Source organism: Protopterus annectens, chromosome 8.part0, assembly GCF_019279795.1.
Source record: "Protopterus annectens isolate FY-2018-M chromosome 8.part0, PAN1.0, whole genome shotgun sequence".
NCBI lineage: Eukaryota > Metazoa > Chordata > Ceratodontiformes > Protopteridae > Protopterus > Protopterus annectens.
This window is the reverse complement of record NC_056741.1, coordinates 1,335,877,419-1,335,895,721: the sequence shown is the minus strand read 5'-3', so window position 1 is coordinate 1,335,895,721 and position 18,303 is coordinate 1,335,877,419. Positions and strand designations below refer to the sequence as shown.

Genomic DNA, 18,303 nt, shown 5'->3' with positions numbered 1-18,303 from the left:
ATATATATATATATAATATATGTGTGTGTAATTTTTGTTGTTTTTTTTTTTTAAGTTTACAAAAATGGAGGTATCTTATATGAAACAGCTTTAATGAATTACATACAGGAATTTACTTGCTTTCTGCAATCCTGGGTTCCACAGCTGGGATTTCTACCCAAAAGTTTTAAATTATTGGCAGGTAAAAGAGAGAAAAAAAGCTCATAGTTTAAAGGTATGAAACCCTGACAGCAACTCTGGCAACTTGTTTTTGATTAGTGACTCAAATGTCGGAGGGGCTAGTCAGGGAGGCAAATGAGTTTGAGTGGCCTAATCCAGCTCACCCATCCTGGAGTGTGGAGGAGGATTGCCCATCCCACCATAATAATGACCCCTCGTGATGGGTAGATGATTGTTCATTGGAGAGGCCAGGGCAGGCTAGTCCATGTGCTACTGAGTTGAGAATGATATGGCTAGAAGCAATAGACATCATTCCCCACCCAAGCAGTCATTGTGGAAAGGGAGTTAGGAGGAATTAGCTAGGGAACTGCACGGGCCCACTAAAGTGGCACACTGCGTAACACCTGTTTCTCATCTACAGGGGAATGAATGCATCAGCCAACAGGAATGAGTGGCTTGGAATGTCTTTCCCATTTCACTGATGCCTGACTCTTTGTTCAAGAAACAAATAATCCGAAGGGGCACAGGTAAGAAACCATTGGGTGGGTCTCATGTTAGGACGCAAAAGAGAGTGAGTAAAAAAGTAAAAGGAAGACCCAAGACTAGGAGGAAGAGAATCAAACAAATTAAGGAGATCATTGGAAAGGGAAAGCTTGTATAAAGGAGACTACTACTTGGAGGCAAACATGAGTTATTAGTGGAAAGTGGACCAGTTTTCAATGATTTTAGTGATATTATTATTTATAAATTTTGTTTTCCCTTTGTCTTGTTTGAAACTTTTGATTTGTCACTACTCTACCTATCTTGTAGTCAAATTAGATGTAGAGGATTATTGTTGGTTCGCAGATCATAACCCACTTGGTGTTTGAGACAGAGATGCGAAGAAATTTACCTCAAGTGAAGTTCGAGAAGTGAATCGTGGCAAACATAATTTAAGGTTATGAACGGCGAACTGTTCATAATTCTTAGTGGTGTATGGAGCTTTATCTGTTCCATGTACTAACAGTTGGAAAAAATGCTAAGTGTTTTCCTGGCTTTTGAAGCCATAAAACACTTAACAAGCGCTGTCAGAAAGGCAGTGTTACACAGTTTATGATGTTTACACTCACCGTTCATGCCTTTCAAGTGTCTAGATTTTCTCAGGACATCAGATTATTGCTTCATATTTTTTATCTTTTCCTCATAAAATCTGTGGATTTTGGACAAACCACTTAGGATTGAAGTCACTAAATAATGACATCCATTTGAGTTTGAGTTTGTATGCTTCAGAAAATGGATCCTACTACAGCCTGTTATTCTAGCAACTGAGTTTGTTTGAGAATGTGGAGACTTGTTACCTGGTACAGACAGCAGGCAGAAAGAAATCTTATTTCTGACGCTATCATTTGCTGGTCTGAAAAGGCAGGTTTTACTGCCAGACTGCTAGACCCGACCTTAACCTTTTAGCCCAGGGTCCTTAGCATCTGTTAAGGTTGGGTTGTGCACTACTCTGGCACTTAAGTGGTTTGTCTTTTTCTGAATATTGGATTATAATCATGGCACTCCATGCTGTTAATTCAGCTGTAAGTGCTTAAACTTGATATAGTTTATTAAATAGAAATAGTGAGGCTTAGCAGTAAATACACGTAAAATATTTCCTGTACAAATACAAGAAAAACAGTATGGAGTGATTGATGCTTAAAGCAAAGAAAAACTGGCCCTGTGGTCACCAAACTGTTCACCATTCAAGTTCGGGTCAGCAATTCAGTTCCATCTCCCGTAAGGTGTTGGTCATTCTGTACAGACTGTAAGTAGAAAACAAGTTATTTTGTTACATGGTAGAATTTAGCTCATTGCATGGTAATTCCAAGTAGTGTCAGTCACTCCATATAGTTCCATCTGTGTAATAGTTATTTGATCCTCTAGTAAGAGCTCTACAGATAAAAATTGCACATAGTTTTTATGTTTAGACCTTAAATGCCTCTTTGTGGTGCATGTTATCATTGTATAGTATGCAAAAATCTGCACTGAAGCTCAGTACCATTTGTATGTAAAAGTTTAAAACCTGCTAGTTCAAGTACATTGCCATAATCTGCACCTAGCTCATTTAGTATTGCAGCTACAGTTTTGCAAATCTAGTTTAGTGAAAGGGTTTTAAGTTGTCCAGTTGCACATAAAGGATAATGATTTAGGTGTAATAAGCTACAGAGGACCCTGTGGTTAGGAAAAAAAAATTTACTAGGCTAGAATTATAAAACATTTTTTTCTGATTGAAAATAATATTGCAATATGTCTATGTTTTGACAGCAACGCCTCTTCATAGAAAGCAGAGCAGAGCACGTTCACTGTCACCGTCTCCTCAGGCATTCAGACAGGCTCTTCATATGCAGTTTGAAGATGCACTTAATAAAGAAGCAAAAGATCAGATGGGAAAAATCCGAAGAGAGGTTCAAAAGGAAATGGATGCACAACGAAGGAAAATGAAGGTGATCTTAATTCTATTCTTAAGCCTAAAGAGTTTGATTGTTACCTATATGTGTGGTGTAGATTTCATTGTTACAAAAGTGTTTTTTTCTTACAGTGTCTTATAAATGAAATTTTTGTCAGCTTGTTCAAAGTCATCCCATTAGTTGCTCCATACAGTTTTTTCCAGTTCAGGAGACATTTGGGAAATGAAGTGGGGTAGGCCATGCAGCGCATAACTTGAATTCATTTACATGTTACTGTTTAAAAGTAATATACAGGGACTGAGTATTGTTGTTTTTTAAGTTTTGTGAACTCTGAGTGCAAGTTTTTCTTATTGTTGGCTGTTTGTAGAAACTAACTTAACAGTAGATGTTCGAATGATCACTACTGCAGTAGCTTCAGCTGTGTGGATTATTTACTGCCAAGGATAAAACAGCTGGCCAGCTTCCAAAGCTTCCAGGCACCTTAAATGAACCCAAACTGTCAAGCAGCCTGAGCTAAGCTGAGTAAGACACGTTTAGGGAAAAGCTCTTTAGAGCTTTCCTGCTAGCAGAGAGAGGGAGGCTGAGCCCTGAAATGACAAGGCTATTAATTTCAAAAATTAAATGTCCACACCCTGGCATAAAAAAACGCAAACTAAAAACAAAGGGGATGGAGGGAGGGAGCATCTACTTTCACAATACAACAGAATAAACTTCAACATATGAGCCTAACAGTTTAAAATTATGAATTTCAGAGTTGCAGAATTATACCACAGCTATCAATAATTTTCCCATCCTGATTAGAAAGAATAGCATTGGAATTAAACTGAGTGCTTAACAGCAGAATCAACTAAGTCTATAGCTGATGGGCCAAGTTTGGGGAATAGTGTGTAAAAATTTAAAAGACTGGGGAACTTCATACTATCTGCCTTTTTGGGAACAGCTGGATAACATTTCAGGAAAATTGAAGAGTAAGAGACAGATTCTCTAACGTAGTCAGGACAGAAAGAATGGATGCTGGTTCTCGAAAATCCTTCTGTAACAACTCAGTATTTTCTGAGGGACTGAGAAACCTTGGTGTTCTCCCACTGAAAACAGTGGAACATACTAGCAGTAGTCTCAGAGAAGGAGAAAGCCCCTCAGGGAAGATCAGAAAGTTATCTCTTCACAGAGACTGAATCAGAAATCTGAGAACAAAGCCCTGAATCCATCCCTGCATCTTCCTGTTCAGATTCAGAATATTGAATCTCTTCAAGAAAGGAGGTGTCCCTCTCTTTTACCAGAAATTACTCTACAAGAAGCCAGCTCCAGCAAACTACTCCTATCCAAAGAAATTTGGAGGAGGAGGAGTAGATATATGCTTGGTTTTCTGTTTCTTTTTGACAGGAAAAATGGGACTGGCCATGTTACAAGTGGCAGCCACTCCTTCCCCAGGTATGAGCACAGCATTCTGACACAACAGGGAAACCTTCCCTTGTCCCTCTCCCTGAACCAACAAGAGTGTCTCTCCCTTGTCCACTGAGGGGATCCCAACAGCCACAGAGGACATGGATATCCCCCAGTCCTTAGTGGCTGTAGGTGCTACCCCAGAGGGTTTCAAGGTAAAACACAAGTGGTCTGAAGTACAACAAAAGGCCACAGCAGAGTCACCCACATGCGGCTGAGGCAAATTGCTAGCCTGCTGTGGTGCAAAGACTGTTTACTTAACTTTTTCTTTTTTGTGGCTGTAAGAAATCTTGACTGTGGGACTGACAAATCTGTTCTGTGGTCAAATCGAAAATGGTTGCCTCTCCTTGGAAAAACCAGCAACAAATGCCAGTAAAACTACCAGTCCACAAAATTAACTTTTTTTGACATAAACGCAGTAAAAAGGCAATTTCAAACACTGTGGCAGCTGCACAACAGAAAAATAAGTACAATTTATTCAAGGAAAATATTTTATCAGTTCGTTAATACTACTTTTAAACTGTCATAAACAACAAGAGCTCCATTTAAAAGTATGTTACAGTCTCAAGACAATCCGTTAAAATACAACACTCCTAGCTTTAAAATAACTTTCTTGAAAAGGAAGGTAATAAAACATCCGTAAAAAAAATAAGAAAATGGAAGGTTTTTTTTTCCCTAAAGGGAAAGTATCTGTCCAGCTAAGGAAAGCACAAGCTGACCATCCTCACAAGCCTCAGATGAGCATACTGTTCGGCAGCTGGAAAGCACTGAAGGGTCTTTGAGTCCAAAGTTGTCTTTTAGTCAGCTCAACTCAATCTGCCTGACAGTTTGGACGTGTGGAAGGTGTCCCAAAGTTCTGGAAGCTGGCCAGCTGTTGTATCCTTGTCAGGATATAACATAGATAGCTAAGGCTACTGCAACAGTGATCAATATGATAAACACCTCTGCATTTTGAGTATGTTTATCTAATTGGGCCAGAGGTATAGCCAACTTATCATTCACAAGGATTGTATCAGCATTTTTTGTTAGTCAGCTGCATTGAAGTTATATATTTTGAAATTCTGAGAACTGGAATTACAATCCTTGAGTGTGTGGAAACTTCAAGTGTGAATTGGGGGAATGCATACTACATCCAAGACTGTGGTATATCTGACTATTCCCCCTACTCATGGTACAGCAGTCTCAGAATTAGAGTACATAAGTAGCAGGAATGTGGGGATGCACAGTCCCCATATCAGAGTATGCAGGGCCAAAGCTCGCCTGCAGAAACATTTTAAAGTTGGGATAAAGAGTATGTGCTAGAATTGCTGTTTAATTTAACAAGTGTCCATTTAAGTAATATTTGGTATCAAGTTTCCAGCAGAAAACTGCATTACAAATTGCTGTTTTGGGTAATAGCAAACATAAATAAGCCAAAAACAGAATACTAATAGCCGGACCTCAGAAACTTTATGTAGTTTAATGTTGTAAGGCACTGTACTGGCACATCACCAGAGTTTTAACATTAATCTCAGAGATTTATTCACCTCCAGGTAACTGTTTTAAAGTGTGATATTTACGTAAACTTGTCTAACTCCCTTGTGGCAATGGTTTCCTTGGAGACTGCACAGAGGTATACAAGAAAAATTAAACCAATATTAGTTTCAGGATTTTTTTTGTCTTCCTGTGGGACAGGTCTTAACCACTGGTAAATTCTAAACTATAGAGACAAGAGATCCCTTTGGGAGACAGGGGCCTATTTTTTTAATTTATTATACACTGTTTTTTATTTTATTTTAGTTATTTTTTATAGCGTAGTATGATAAAGCAATTAACTGCAAATGAGCTGTTTTATATATATATATATATATATATATATATATATATATATATATATATATATACACACACACACAGACACACGTGTGTGTATGTATGCATGTATGTGTAGACATGTATATATAAGATTTACTATTAAAATGTGGAAAGTAAAAAAAAAATTTGTGTCAAATTGAAAAATGTATCCATACTATCAACTTGCCTATAATTCTGACTGACCTTTCTCTGATGTCCGCATTTGGCATTAAACGAAATAGCAGAAGGTGATGTCAGAATGTTTTGCAAATCTGTGCAATTAACTTGACCAGACAGCAGTTTCCAGGTAATTGCTTAAAATAGGTATTTGCAGATTGGCTTAATTGATCAACAGAGAGTAAATAAAAACTCACAACAGTTATAAAGCATGCAGTAGTAAATATATTGAGACACATTTTAACCATTCTTAACTTTTGCCAGCAACCCAAACTTTGTGTTCCCTATACTGGCTTGGAAATGTATGAATGAGAATGCATGACCTTTATAAGAAGATGGCAACCATAGAATTTAAAAAAAAAAAGTGTTGCTACAGTACTCATCTCCATGTATTTGGGAGAGATTTTTTGGTGTGGTCTTGATGTTTTAAGTTTAGGAGTACCTGACCTTCAAGATGTCCCATCTTTAAAGAAGTTGGACTTGCCCTTGAGTTATTAGGTATATTTTCTCAAAAGGTTGAGTTGGTCTTTTATTACAGCTGATAAATTCCCAGATGTGTTTATTCATTTCTAGTACAACAGATGCAGATGCTGAAAGACAATAGTTGAATAAGACAGGCAGTTTGTGTTTTGACTGGGGTCTACTGCATTAACTCCCAGCAATGTTGTGAGGCAATGAACTTAACACATTTAGTAGTGGGTGAGCCTATGTTTAATTTTATGCAGTTATTTTCCTAGACAGTAAGACTTGACTACCTCTTCATCTTAAGCCCCAACCTCTGGTGAAATATGGGCTTTTTAACTTTTTTCATCACTTCATATGGCTAAATGCTGTAGTTTGCTAATACGGATCTGGTCATAATGCTCTTCTCAAGTACTGGAGTGGTTATTCCAGGAGTCTGGCAGGGTGCAGACAACTTGACCTTCTTAGACAGCATATCAAATGTTCGCTATGTCACTCTTAATCTCTTTTAAAACTGGTAACTTTTGAAGAAAAGGAGGGGAATTGCACTTAATAAATAATATGAAGACAAGATGATCAATTTCAACAATTGGCTTAAGTACTGGTGTCATTCAAAGGGGATCCAATGCCTGTCAGCTTGGGATGATATGCTCGACAAGCCACAATGCTTCGCTAGGGACGGCTTGCACCTGTCAGCCCTGGGCTTTCGGATATTGGCAAAGGCTCTTGCTACCCCCATAGTGCCTTTTTTAGGCAAGGCTCAAAAGACAAACCCACCTCCATAGGTATCACAAGGGATAAGAAACTAAGAGTAATGCTACTCAACGCCAGAAGTCTAAACCTCAAGATGCACGCACTCAAAACTATCCTTAGCATGGAGAACATCGATATCTGTGCAGTAACAGAAACCTGGTTCAGGGCTCCCGAGAACACCCCAGCACTACCAGGTTATACCTCATACCATGCTTTTCAGCCCCAAAACTTGGACCGAACCACAAAAGGAGGGGGAGTATCGATATTCATCAAAAATACCCACACCTCCAGGTTGGTGGCAAAGCACGAAGCATCAGAGACTATCCATGTGCAACTAACAGTGGGTAAAACTGCCTTCCAGTTTATAGCCTGCTACAGACCACCCTCCCAAACCCAGGAACCCCACTTGGCCTTCCTGAGAACAGGAAAATATGAAGGTCTCTCCAAACACCATTATATTGGGTGACTTCAACTACCCAAACATAGACTTGGAGCATTACTCTAGCTCCAACACCCTAGCCCAAAGGTTCCTAGAATTTATAAACTCAAATGCTATGGAACAACTTGTTACCACTCCCACAAGAGGGGAAAATATACTGGACCTGATCATCACTAACATGGGGACTCTATGCTCCAGACCAGAAGTGTATCCCTCACTGGTAAGATCAGACCATAAACTAATCTCACTGGATATTCACATCCCGACCCCACCCACTGCCCAGAAAACCACAGTGAAAAACTTCTCTAAAGCAAATTTCACACTCCTCAAAACCGAGGTGGAATCCTTCAAAGCCCCCGGGCCTGTGGAAAATACGGCCCAGACCACAGAATCCTTTATAAACGCATTCTATGAACACCTTGAGGAATGCATGGATCATGCGATCCCAAATAAAACCAAGACCCAATCCTCCAAAGGCAGATGTCCTGTCTGGTGGACCCCAGCCATAAACAAACTATACAATAGAAGGAGGAAACTACTAAATGACAGAGCAAAATCCCAAAAAGGGAAGGCATCACTGATCAGTATTGGCAAAAAACTACGGGCACTCATAAAATTGTCTAAGGCCAGCTTCGAGAGAAAAATTGCACAGGACAGTAAGGATAATCACAAGGCTTTCTTTAGTTATGTTAGGAACCTGGGTGGTAATTCCCAGATATGCTCAGAATTAGTCCAAAATGACAAAAAATACACTGAACCCACAGACATTGCCAACATCCTAGCTGACAGGTTCAGTGCAAACTCCCCCCCCCCCCTCCCCACCAAAAGGGCAAATATCTATCCCAGCAGAGTGCTGCCCCCCTGACATCTCAGATGCTCAGGTAAGAGCCGCCTCTCCAAAGCAAAAACACAGCATCAATGGGACCAGTTGGTGTCCCGGCTGCGCCTACATGAACTCCAAGAAGAGCTAAACCCAAACATAAAACTACTGTTCAATCTCAGCCTTACTACAGGATATGTGCCCAAAGAGTGGTGTACAGCAACAGTGGTCCCTCTCCATAAAGGTGGTGCCTCAACAGATCCTGGAAACTATCGCCCCATAAGCCTGACTAGCTTGGTCTGCAAAGCTATGGAAAGGATCATCATGGACCTCATAAATAAAGATATTGGGGACCTACAGACACTGGATCCTATCCAGTTCGGCTTTGTTAAGGGCAGATCCTGCCTCTTAAACCTGGTTGATTTCTTTGAAACAGTCACCAAGGCGATTGACGAGGGGAAGGTGGTCCACACAGCCTACCTGGACCTCGCAAAAGCCTTTGATACAATACCTCACTCGGGCATTATAGATAAGCTCACCAGCTTAAATATAAACCCTTATGTCACTAGATGGATTGCAAAACTGGCTCAAGGACAGAACCCACATGGTTAGAATTGCTGGAGCCATGTCAGACTCCAAACCAGTTACAAGTGGTGTCCCACAAGGCTCAGTCCTGGGACCTCTCTTGTTCGGTATATATTTTTCGGAGGTACAGGCCAACACGGAAGGACTGTGGCTGACCAAGTTCGCAGATGACTGCAAACTGGGCGCCATAATCGACTCTCCAGCCGACACAAGCATCCTCCAAAAGGGCCTCATAGAAACAGACAACTGGTGCCAGAGCCATGGCCTCAAGCTAAATGCCAAAAAGTGTATAGTCATCCCCTTTGGCAAAAAAAAAAGTGCCCACAAATTACCACATAGGTGGTAATCCATTAAGTACAGAAGAAGTAATTAGGGACCTGGGGACCCAAGTTGATAGCAATCTCTCATTTGACAACCACGTGGCCAAAGTGGTTAGAAAAACATTTTATATAGCCCACCTAATCATGAAGGGACCCTCCCCACATCTAGATCAGGGGAGGTAATCGTGCCTCTTTACTCATCCCTCATCAGGCCCATAATTGAGTACAATGCCCCTTTTGGGATGTACCTTACCAGACACCTGCAGCAACTGGAAAGATCCCAAAAGTACCTCACCAAGAAGATCAAAGGGCTCAAACAGATGCCATATGCTGCCCGGTTAAAGAAACTCCAGCTGTACTCAGTGGCATACCGCCTGTTCAGAGGCGATCTGTGCCTGACGTATAAAGCCATGTCCAACCCGGAATTAATGGACATGCTGCACCTAAGAAAATCCAAATCCTATCGAGCTACGCGCTCGAGAGACTTGAACCTCAGCACTGAAATAAATAGGACATGCTGCAGGGACAGATTCATAACCCAGAGGCTCCCTTCACTCTGGAATAAAATCCCAGTCCAGGTTAGGCAGAGTCCCTCATTGACTCTCTTCAAGAGGAGTCTTGATGAGTGGATGGGAGATCATAGGTTTACCCCGGGTATCACTTCTGTGTCACTGTTAGACAGAGGCACAGTATACTAACCTCAAAAAAGGGCATAGCAAAATAAATTTAAAATGGGTGGCGAAAGCCAAACACATTCTGGCTAGGCTTATAAATGCCCTAGGGCAGATAGCCTAGTATGAACCTATGAACCTAATAACAATAATTGGAGTTAGACTTTTTTTACTTCAAAAAAATGGTTGTCCTTGATTCATTGTTGACTGTGGATGTCACTGCAACATAGCTCTCAACCTTCCATCTCCAAAATGAGGAACACTAGCCATTATAATGTGGAACAAATGGGCAAAATGTGGAACACTTACTAATGGCTTACTAACAACTTCAAGTAGGAAGGTCATAGGATGGTTAAAATATGTTGATTTTACTTATATAAAATATCTTTTAATGATTTAATATGATTAATTTATATTTACCATGGATATCAGTTAAAAATAAATTCCTATCACTGAATGTGCGACAGACCCTATCAATGTGGAACTTTGAGAAATATGAACTTTTTTAATTGGCTAAATGAGGTACCTTCCTTGTAATGAGGTACACATGAGTGGTATGCATTGCAAGATGTTCATCTTTCCCTCTGCTGCAGTAGCCTTTAGGTTATATGGCTTGTGTCTCCTTCACTTTACATCTGACTGCTGATTGGTCAGTCCCGAGGAGGGACAATCGGCAGTCAGAGTGGAAAATCTTCAGTATTTTTCATGCTGCCTTGTGAAGAATCAGCTCAGAGGCTTCACAAGAACAGTGTCTGACACTTCAGTTCCTTTCAATATTTTAGTTTGTATACTTCAGTAGGAGGAGGAAAAAATATTTTTTGTACTTTTAGTTTAGAAGTTTTGGCCCTTTAAGAAACATTTTATTCAGTCTTGGAAGTTTCCTCTCAGGCATCGTTAGTTTTCACTTGGCTGATTTGGGGGCTGAATTTATGGTGAAATGTGCTACTTATGTAAACTTTCTTTAAATTTTTATGAGGGGAAGTGTTTTATTTGTGGGAAGGGAATCCTACGAGTGAAGTACTGCTTGTGTTCATGCTGTGACAATTCATCTGCTATTAAATTCTATCACTAATTTTATTTGAAAGGGGTTTCTGACTGCAGTTTTGTGTGCTACTTATGAGTTAGTGTTTTGAAGATATTTATTGTGTGTGTGAAGATGTAAGTGTGCTATTTCTGTAAACTATTTGGCAACTCTTTCTATAGCTTTTGCCTAGCATCTGAAGCTCCCTCCTTGGTCATAACATGGATACTTACACCACTGCTGCTTGTCTGACTTCCACTGTTCCTAGGAGGAAAATAACTTGGCAGACAGCCCATGATGACTGTGTGGGCCAAGTCTTTGCCTCAGCCAATGGTGGGGTGACCCTGTAATAATCACCGTCCATTTCTCAAACCACTCACTTACCTCTCAAGCTTCTTCTGGTGTAGTTTTTTCAGCTACCACAAAATGGGGGTCAGCCATGTCCTCTTGGGCTGTGTCAATGTCCATGCCAGGCATAAGAGAACTGTCTTTACTGGGGCACAGAAGACATAACAGGCATTACTGCTGGATGTGCCCAGGGTGGGGTGGGGGTGAGACCTTTTGATGTGGCAGATATCCCCTTTCCAAGTCATTCACTTAAAATACCGGTAAAGATAAAGTAAACAGTTAAATATTTTTTTCTGAAGGCATGGTATATGTAAGAATACCTTAAAGAAAATTGATAGTCAATCCTGTTACACAGATTCCAGAATTTGTAGTTCAAATCAGTCAAAATATTCCTGAGGAAGACATGTCAGATGATTCTTACACAGAGACAAAGCTTCTCTTGCAGATTCACAAGCCAAACTCTGATGTTGAGGAAGACTGTTACTTACAACTTACATGTCCTTTGGGGGAATTTTCTTACATTATTGGTAGGATTAATGAGGGTTTTTTGTTAGAACAAATGCATGTTCCCTCTGAATGGAGGGGATATTATGGTATGTTACAAGTAGATATGCCTCATGCTATGCATGTTCCTCGTCTAGTGTCAGCCCTAACTGATGTATGTAATGCTTGCCTGTAGCAACTCAAATTTTCAACCTTCAGTCCTCAAAACTGCATATACATTTTACAAAGTTTCTCAAACTAGTAAGCCCACGTTCTCTCACTTCAGACCAGACCCTGAAGCTATATCGACATTTCCACCAGTAGGGAACAAGCTGCTGGTGTCATCCAAACATTCCTTAGTGGACCAAGGAGAAGATTTTGGACAGATTTGGTAAGAGAATTATTTCTTCCAGTTTGATGTATTGAATTCTTAACTGTCAGACCCGTGTGTTGAAGTTTGTACTTTTTTGTGTAGGCAGTTGGAGAGAATTCGCTACCACTCTTCTCTTTGAAGGTAGTGCCTATCTCAATTCTGTTTAACATTTCACAAGTAACTAAACATGCCTTAAGCAGACTGTATGTGACACTACTGTGTCTAGGACCTCTATTTCTACTATTGTTTTGAGGCAGTATGGTAAGAAATCAAAAGTTTTTTGATGAGGTAAAGTCTCAAATTTTGAGTTCAGCTTTAGACAGGGAGGTTTTATTTGCCCCTTCAGCTACTTAGGTCATCAAACAATTTGATGAGAGAAGGAAATTAATTCAGGAAGTTTCTACATTTTTTCCGCCCCTCCCAAGTTTCACAGATCCTCTTTCACACTTAAGAAACTAAACAAGCAATAACTGCCTTCTTAAGCCAAGCGGGTGGGGGTGGGGGGAGAGCTGGCAGGAGAGGAACATTAAGATGTAAGGGGGGGGCTGGCAGGAGAAGAACATTAAGAAATAAGGATCCTTTACAAAAAAGTGATAGACTTCAAATATGTGCAATTGCAGGTCTCCCCCTTTTTCTCCTCATCCTCCAATTCCTGAATTTGTTTCCATGGGGGGGGTAAAGCTAGACCAAAGCACATTAATTTAAAAGAGATGACTGTCATCCATTCATTAAAATCTCTCTATTGCATATGGTCCCTAGGAACTCTCCATGTGATTACAGACAACACCAGAGTGATGTGGTACATTAGCAATAACAAGGGAGCACAAGGAAATATCCTCTATGCAGGCTGGCTGTGTTCATTTGAGAGTTAGCTTTTCAGCATTCTTTAACTTCAAAACATCTTGGATTTTGTCAGAGCAAAACATAGTGGCAGACGAGCTGAACAGGACCAGGACACACCCTCAGGATTGGAAATTGAATGAGGCTTTTTCCAGGAATTGATCTAGTTGTGGGGATCACCTCAAATAGGTCTGTTTATCTCCTTTCAAAACAGGCAGCTCAAAATTTCTGCTCAAAGACCCTGTGCAAATAGGCTTGGAAAAACAGATACTTTTTCATTCCATTTTATGGGAATGTTCACTTATGCATTTCCACCCTTTCCACTGATATCCAGGGTAATTCTGAAGATTCCAAAGGACTCTCCAAAAGTAATTATGTTGACCGTCTTTCGGCCCAGGCAACACTGGTTCTCCCTTAGAGAATTGGCCAAGGGCAAGTACCACAAGCTTCCTAACAAACTACACCTACTCTCACAAGACTCTGGGAATTTGATACACCCCAGTCTCATGCATCTTCAACTAAGTGCCTTGATGCCTCAATTGTAATACCTTTTAGGCACTTCTTTTCAGAGGATGTGGAGCAGGTACTAAAGGATGCAAGAAAACCAGCTGTTATATAAAATCTTATTAGCAAATGGAAGAGATTATGTTCCTCATGTTGATCTCTGCTGCAGTAGCCTAAGCTTTATGGGTTATATCTTACATATGAGATATAACAGCAAGCCAGGTTTGGATGCCAAGCCCTTCAGAGCTTTCTTGCCACTGAAGTGCTCCTCTCCTGACTTTGGAAGATCGACAGTCTGCAGTTGCTCTGCTGGGCACTAAGTTCCCTTTGGGGAAAAACCTTCAACATATTTTTTTTGTAATGTTTCTTTTGACTTTCTTGTGTAGAAAAGTACCTTTTAAGCTAGGAATGTGTGTTTTTATTGGCTGTTATTGCAACATTGCTATACTTTTAAACAGGAGCAATTTTTTTTTTCTGTTTGGCAGTTTAAAATTGATTTAAACATTCTAAAAACAATTTTTTTCTGTGAAGAAACTCCATTTGAATTGCTTTCTGGAACTGGTAGAGAGTATTATAGTGATTTTTGTTGTGTTTTTTATTGAGAAAAATGTTTTTATACTACTTTTCAAATGTTATTGGCTTGTGCTATTTAGTTTCCCCAGGAAATAGATACTATTTTCATCTTGACAATGGAACATACTACTGGTCCCATGGTCGGTCGTTCATCCAGCCACAAAAAAGAAAAAGTTAAACAGCCTTTGCCAGCACAGCATATTAACAGTTTGTCCCAGCTACAGGTAGATGACTCTATTGTGGCCAAAGCTGATTCCTCAGATCACTCATCTTTTTCCCTGGATCCCTCTGACATTGTACATACAGCCACTATTGACCAGGGGTTAGACACATCTTCTGTGGCAGATGGGGTCCCCTTAGAGGGCAAGAGAGAGCCACATTTGTCAGTGTTGGGTGAATGGATAGGAAAGATGCCCCTGATTAGCCAGAATGTTGTGCCCATGGGAAGCTGCTGCACCGTTAAAAACCCTGTTTGTTTTAACTTTCCTGTTAAAAAGAAATAAAAAACTAAACATGCGTCTTCTCCTGCTCTATTTTCCCTGGACAGGGGTAGTTTATTAAATTTGGCTGAGGGTCCTATATGGGCTTTTGACCTTTCTTATTGGGTGGCTTCTGGTAAGAGAAAAAGAGATTCCTATTTTTCTGAAGAGATGCAAGAAACTGAATCTAGAGAGGTATGTGATGTCACATTCTGATTCAGGCTCAGAGCAGAGCATGTTATTTGAATCTCGCTCTCAATGATTCTGTTTCTCTGAGACTGTTTCCAGAATGTACTAGTGTTTTCATTGGAGGAACACTGATGTTTCTCAGTCCCTCAGAAAATATAATGGAATGTTACAACTGGAATTCCCAGAACCTCCTCCCATACCCCAATGGTGCCAGCATTGGGGGATATATTTGTCACAGCCCGTGGTTTCCCTGATAGCTAGCCCACTGTACCTTAAAAGGTAGATTGAATGTACAAAGTTCCTCAGTCTTTCAAATTTCTGTACACTCATCCCAGACCTCACCCAGCAGCTATAGCTTTAGTCAGTCAATCTGCTGCCAAGCATTTTGTTAATGCTAACCCTTCTTCTCACAAGGATGATAAAACAATTGATAAGTTTGGGAAAAAAGTAGTATGCTTCTGCAACTTTAATTTTTTAAGTTCTCAGGCCACCATCATGTGTCTACAGTAGTGAGGAAATACTTTTGTTTTGTGCAACTTATAAGCAAAGGTATGGCATCTAGATCCAAGGAAGTCATTGTTCCACTGTATTCAGCATTCATCAGACCTATCATTGAGTACAGTGCCCCTTTTGGTATGTACCTAACCAGGCATATCCAACAAACAGAACTTTCACAGAGGTTTCTCACTAAAAGAATACAGGGTGCAAGTATAATGTCCTATGCAGACCACCTCAAGGCTCTATCCCTGTGTTCTGTCTCCTACTGTTGAGGGGACATGTATGCCTGGCATACATGGCATTGTCATATCCCACCCTGATGGACCCCCTTGCATATCAACAAAATAGCAGCAGAATTACCTGTTCTAAAGACTTAAGCCTTGCCTGTGATATAAATAGGGCCTGCTGGAGAGACAGGTATGTATCCCAGAGACAACAGTGTCCCTGAAACAGGCTCCCCATCCATGTGAAGCAGAGCTCCTCCCTAACCCAATTTAAGTGCAGCTTGGACAATTGGATGGAGAACAGTAAATTAATTCCTGGTTTGGCACCTATGTCTGTAATGGATACAGGCTTTCTCTAAATGTTTAGTCTCTCAGGCCCATACTTGTAAATCTTTCATCTCCCAAGCCCCTGCTTACACTTATCAAGGGTACCAGAACTTGTCAGAGATTTAGGATGCATGGCTAGGCTTAAAAAGGCTCTTGTGGTCATTAGCCTAGTAAACACCTATGAACCTTATATGTTGAAGTATATTCTGACTAATTCTGCAAATATGAATAATGTTTTATCTGCTTTCCCTTCCTGTCAGTCAATCTGCTTTGCGTGGTTTAACTTCTTCTGTTTCTCAGGTCACTACTTCTTATTTAAAGTGTGTTTATGACTCTGTAGGTATTACATCCAGGGCTGTTATCATCAGTACTGTGTTGAAGAAGTTTGCTTGGCTGCATTCTGAAAAACTCCCAGAGAATGTAAAAATTAGATTTTACATTACCCCTTGGATTGAGATTGTTTGTAGTCGCTGTGCTGCAGAGGTTATAAAAAATGTGATAAGTGTAGGCTGATAACCAGGAATCGCTCAGATTTTTCAGCCGCCCTCTAAATTTCCCAAAGCTTTTTTTTGCTCCATTGTCCAGTTTTGGCAAGAAACAAAACAAGCAGTCGCAGCAAAATGCTATTAAGCAGACATTTAAAAAAAACAGTGGCAGAGAGGATCCTAAAAGAAAGCATGCCCCCCCCCCCCAAAAAAAAAAACACTCCAAGTCAGAATGACTATAATGGACTTTGTCCACCCACCCTGACAGTTGATTATCCTTTCCAGAGAGTCTGACTCTCCCATTTCTCTTTGGCAATGATTTTTTCAAACAAGTGGGCTCTGAAACTGATTCAACAGGGTACAGATAGCAGTGAAAAGAAATCCTTCCTTTCCAGGGAATTATTCCACATCCACCAGACCAAACCCCCACTATTTTCTCCTGTCCTACAGCACTCCGGGGACAATAGAAACTATTCTTCCGCCTCCTCCTTTTATTCAAAAATGTTTCTTGTGACAAAGAAAGTAAACGACTGGAGACCAGCTCTGGACCTTTTTTGTTGACAGTGCCCAACTTCAAACTCCTTTCACTGTGCAATATTTTACCCCTTCTTCGTCATTTGAGGTTTTTTTTTTTTTTGGTAATATTAGCAAATGGAAAATGTTTTCTAATTAGTGCCAACAAAATAACCAGCACCCATTCAAGGCTAGTGTTTCTCTGGTTTTGCGATATTTGTGTGAGTTACTTTCTTATGACTTGTCTTACTCCTTTATCAAGATTAATTTGATGGAAATGTCATCATGTCTGCCCATGGGTCCCCCTCTTTCAGGGCAGTTTCATGTCACAATGCTTTTGAGAGGGATTTTAAATAAGATACCTCCAAGAAAGCTGGTGTCTCCTCCTTGGAATCTCAGTTTTGTGCTAGAAATGTTAACGCTCTATATGAAACAGCTTATCTGGCTGACTTGAGGTTCTTAACATGGAAAACAGTTATGCTGATTGCTCTGACCTTTGCAAGAAGGTATCTGAGTTGCAAGCTCTTATGATAGGTCAGTCTTATGTCATTTTATACAGAGACAGGATTTCCTTGAAAACTAATCCTTTTATACCTAAAGTAGTATTGGAGTTTACTCCAAACTGTCCGTCTTAAAATGAGGAAGAAAGGGATACTTCATATCTTTAGTATCCACCGAAAACTTTGGTACTATCTTATCAGAACAAAATCTTTCAGAACTTCAGATCAGCTGCCTGTTTCTTGTGAAGTTAAGAAGGGACAACCTCTGTTAAAGCAGACTATATCCAAATGGCTTCCTCTATGGCCTTTTGGAAAGGGTTGGACTCTAGAAGTTTTATAGATGGAGCAACGTGGTCTTCTGGGCATACTTTTACAAAACACTACAAGCTAGATTCCTTTTCCAGTTGTAGGTCTGGCTTTGCTAGGACCATTCTCCAGTGGCTCTTGGGCTCTTCTCCTTCCTCCTCCCAGTTCTTTTAATTTTATTTTTTTAATTAGATTTTAATATAGACTGGCAAAACTGCTCTGGCCAGAATCCATCCACATACATCAACCTCCACGGGTTTAACCAGCTTATCTCATCCCCCACCAGAACTGATAAAACAACCAAGCAACAGTCCATCCTGGACTGGATTCTTATATCCGATCCCTCACTCACATCTCTAGCAGGCTGTCTGACAAACAACCTTAGTGACTGTCAGTCTACCTTCCTTCTTAGAAAAAGAACTCACCAAATTAACCTGACAACCTTTAGAGCAGTCAGGAACAAAACAAACTTCAAGCCAGATGACTTTATAAATGCCCTAAAGAGTTGCAATTGGAAACCACTAAAGTCACTGTCACTAGATGAGGCAG

At 40.3% G+C, this 18,303-nt stretch overlaps 1 protein-coding gene across 1 annotated transcript in view; it reads left to right on the top strand.

Moving 5' to 3' along the window:
* CEP95 (centrosomal protein 95) overlaps nucleotides 1–18,303 on the top strand; it is a 1,662,476-nt gene that overhangs the window by 783,672 nt on the left and 860,501 nt on the right. Inside the window, exon 13 of the mRNA XM_044080881.1 lies at nucleotides 2,446–2,624. Coding sequence (XP_043936816.1) covers nucleotides 2,446–2,624 — 179 coding nt within the window. The remainder of the gene's footprint in view (nucleotides 1–2,445; nucleotides 2,625–18,303) is intronic.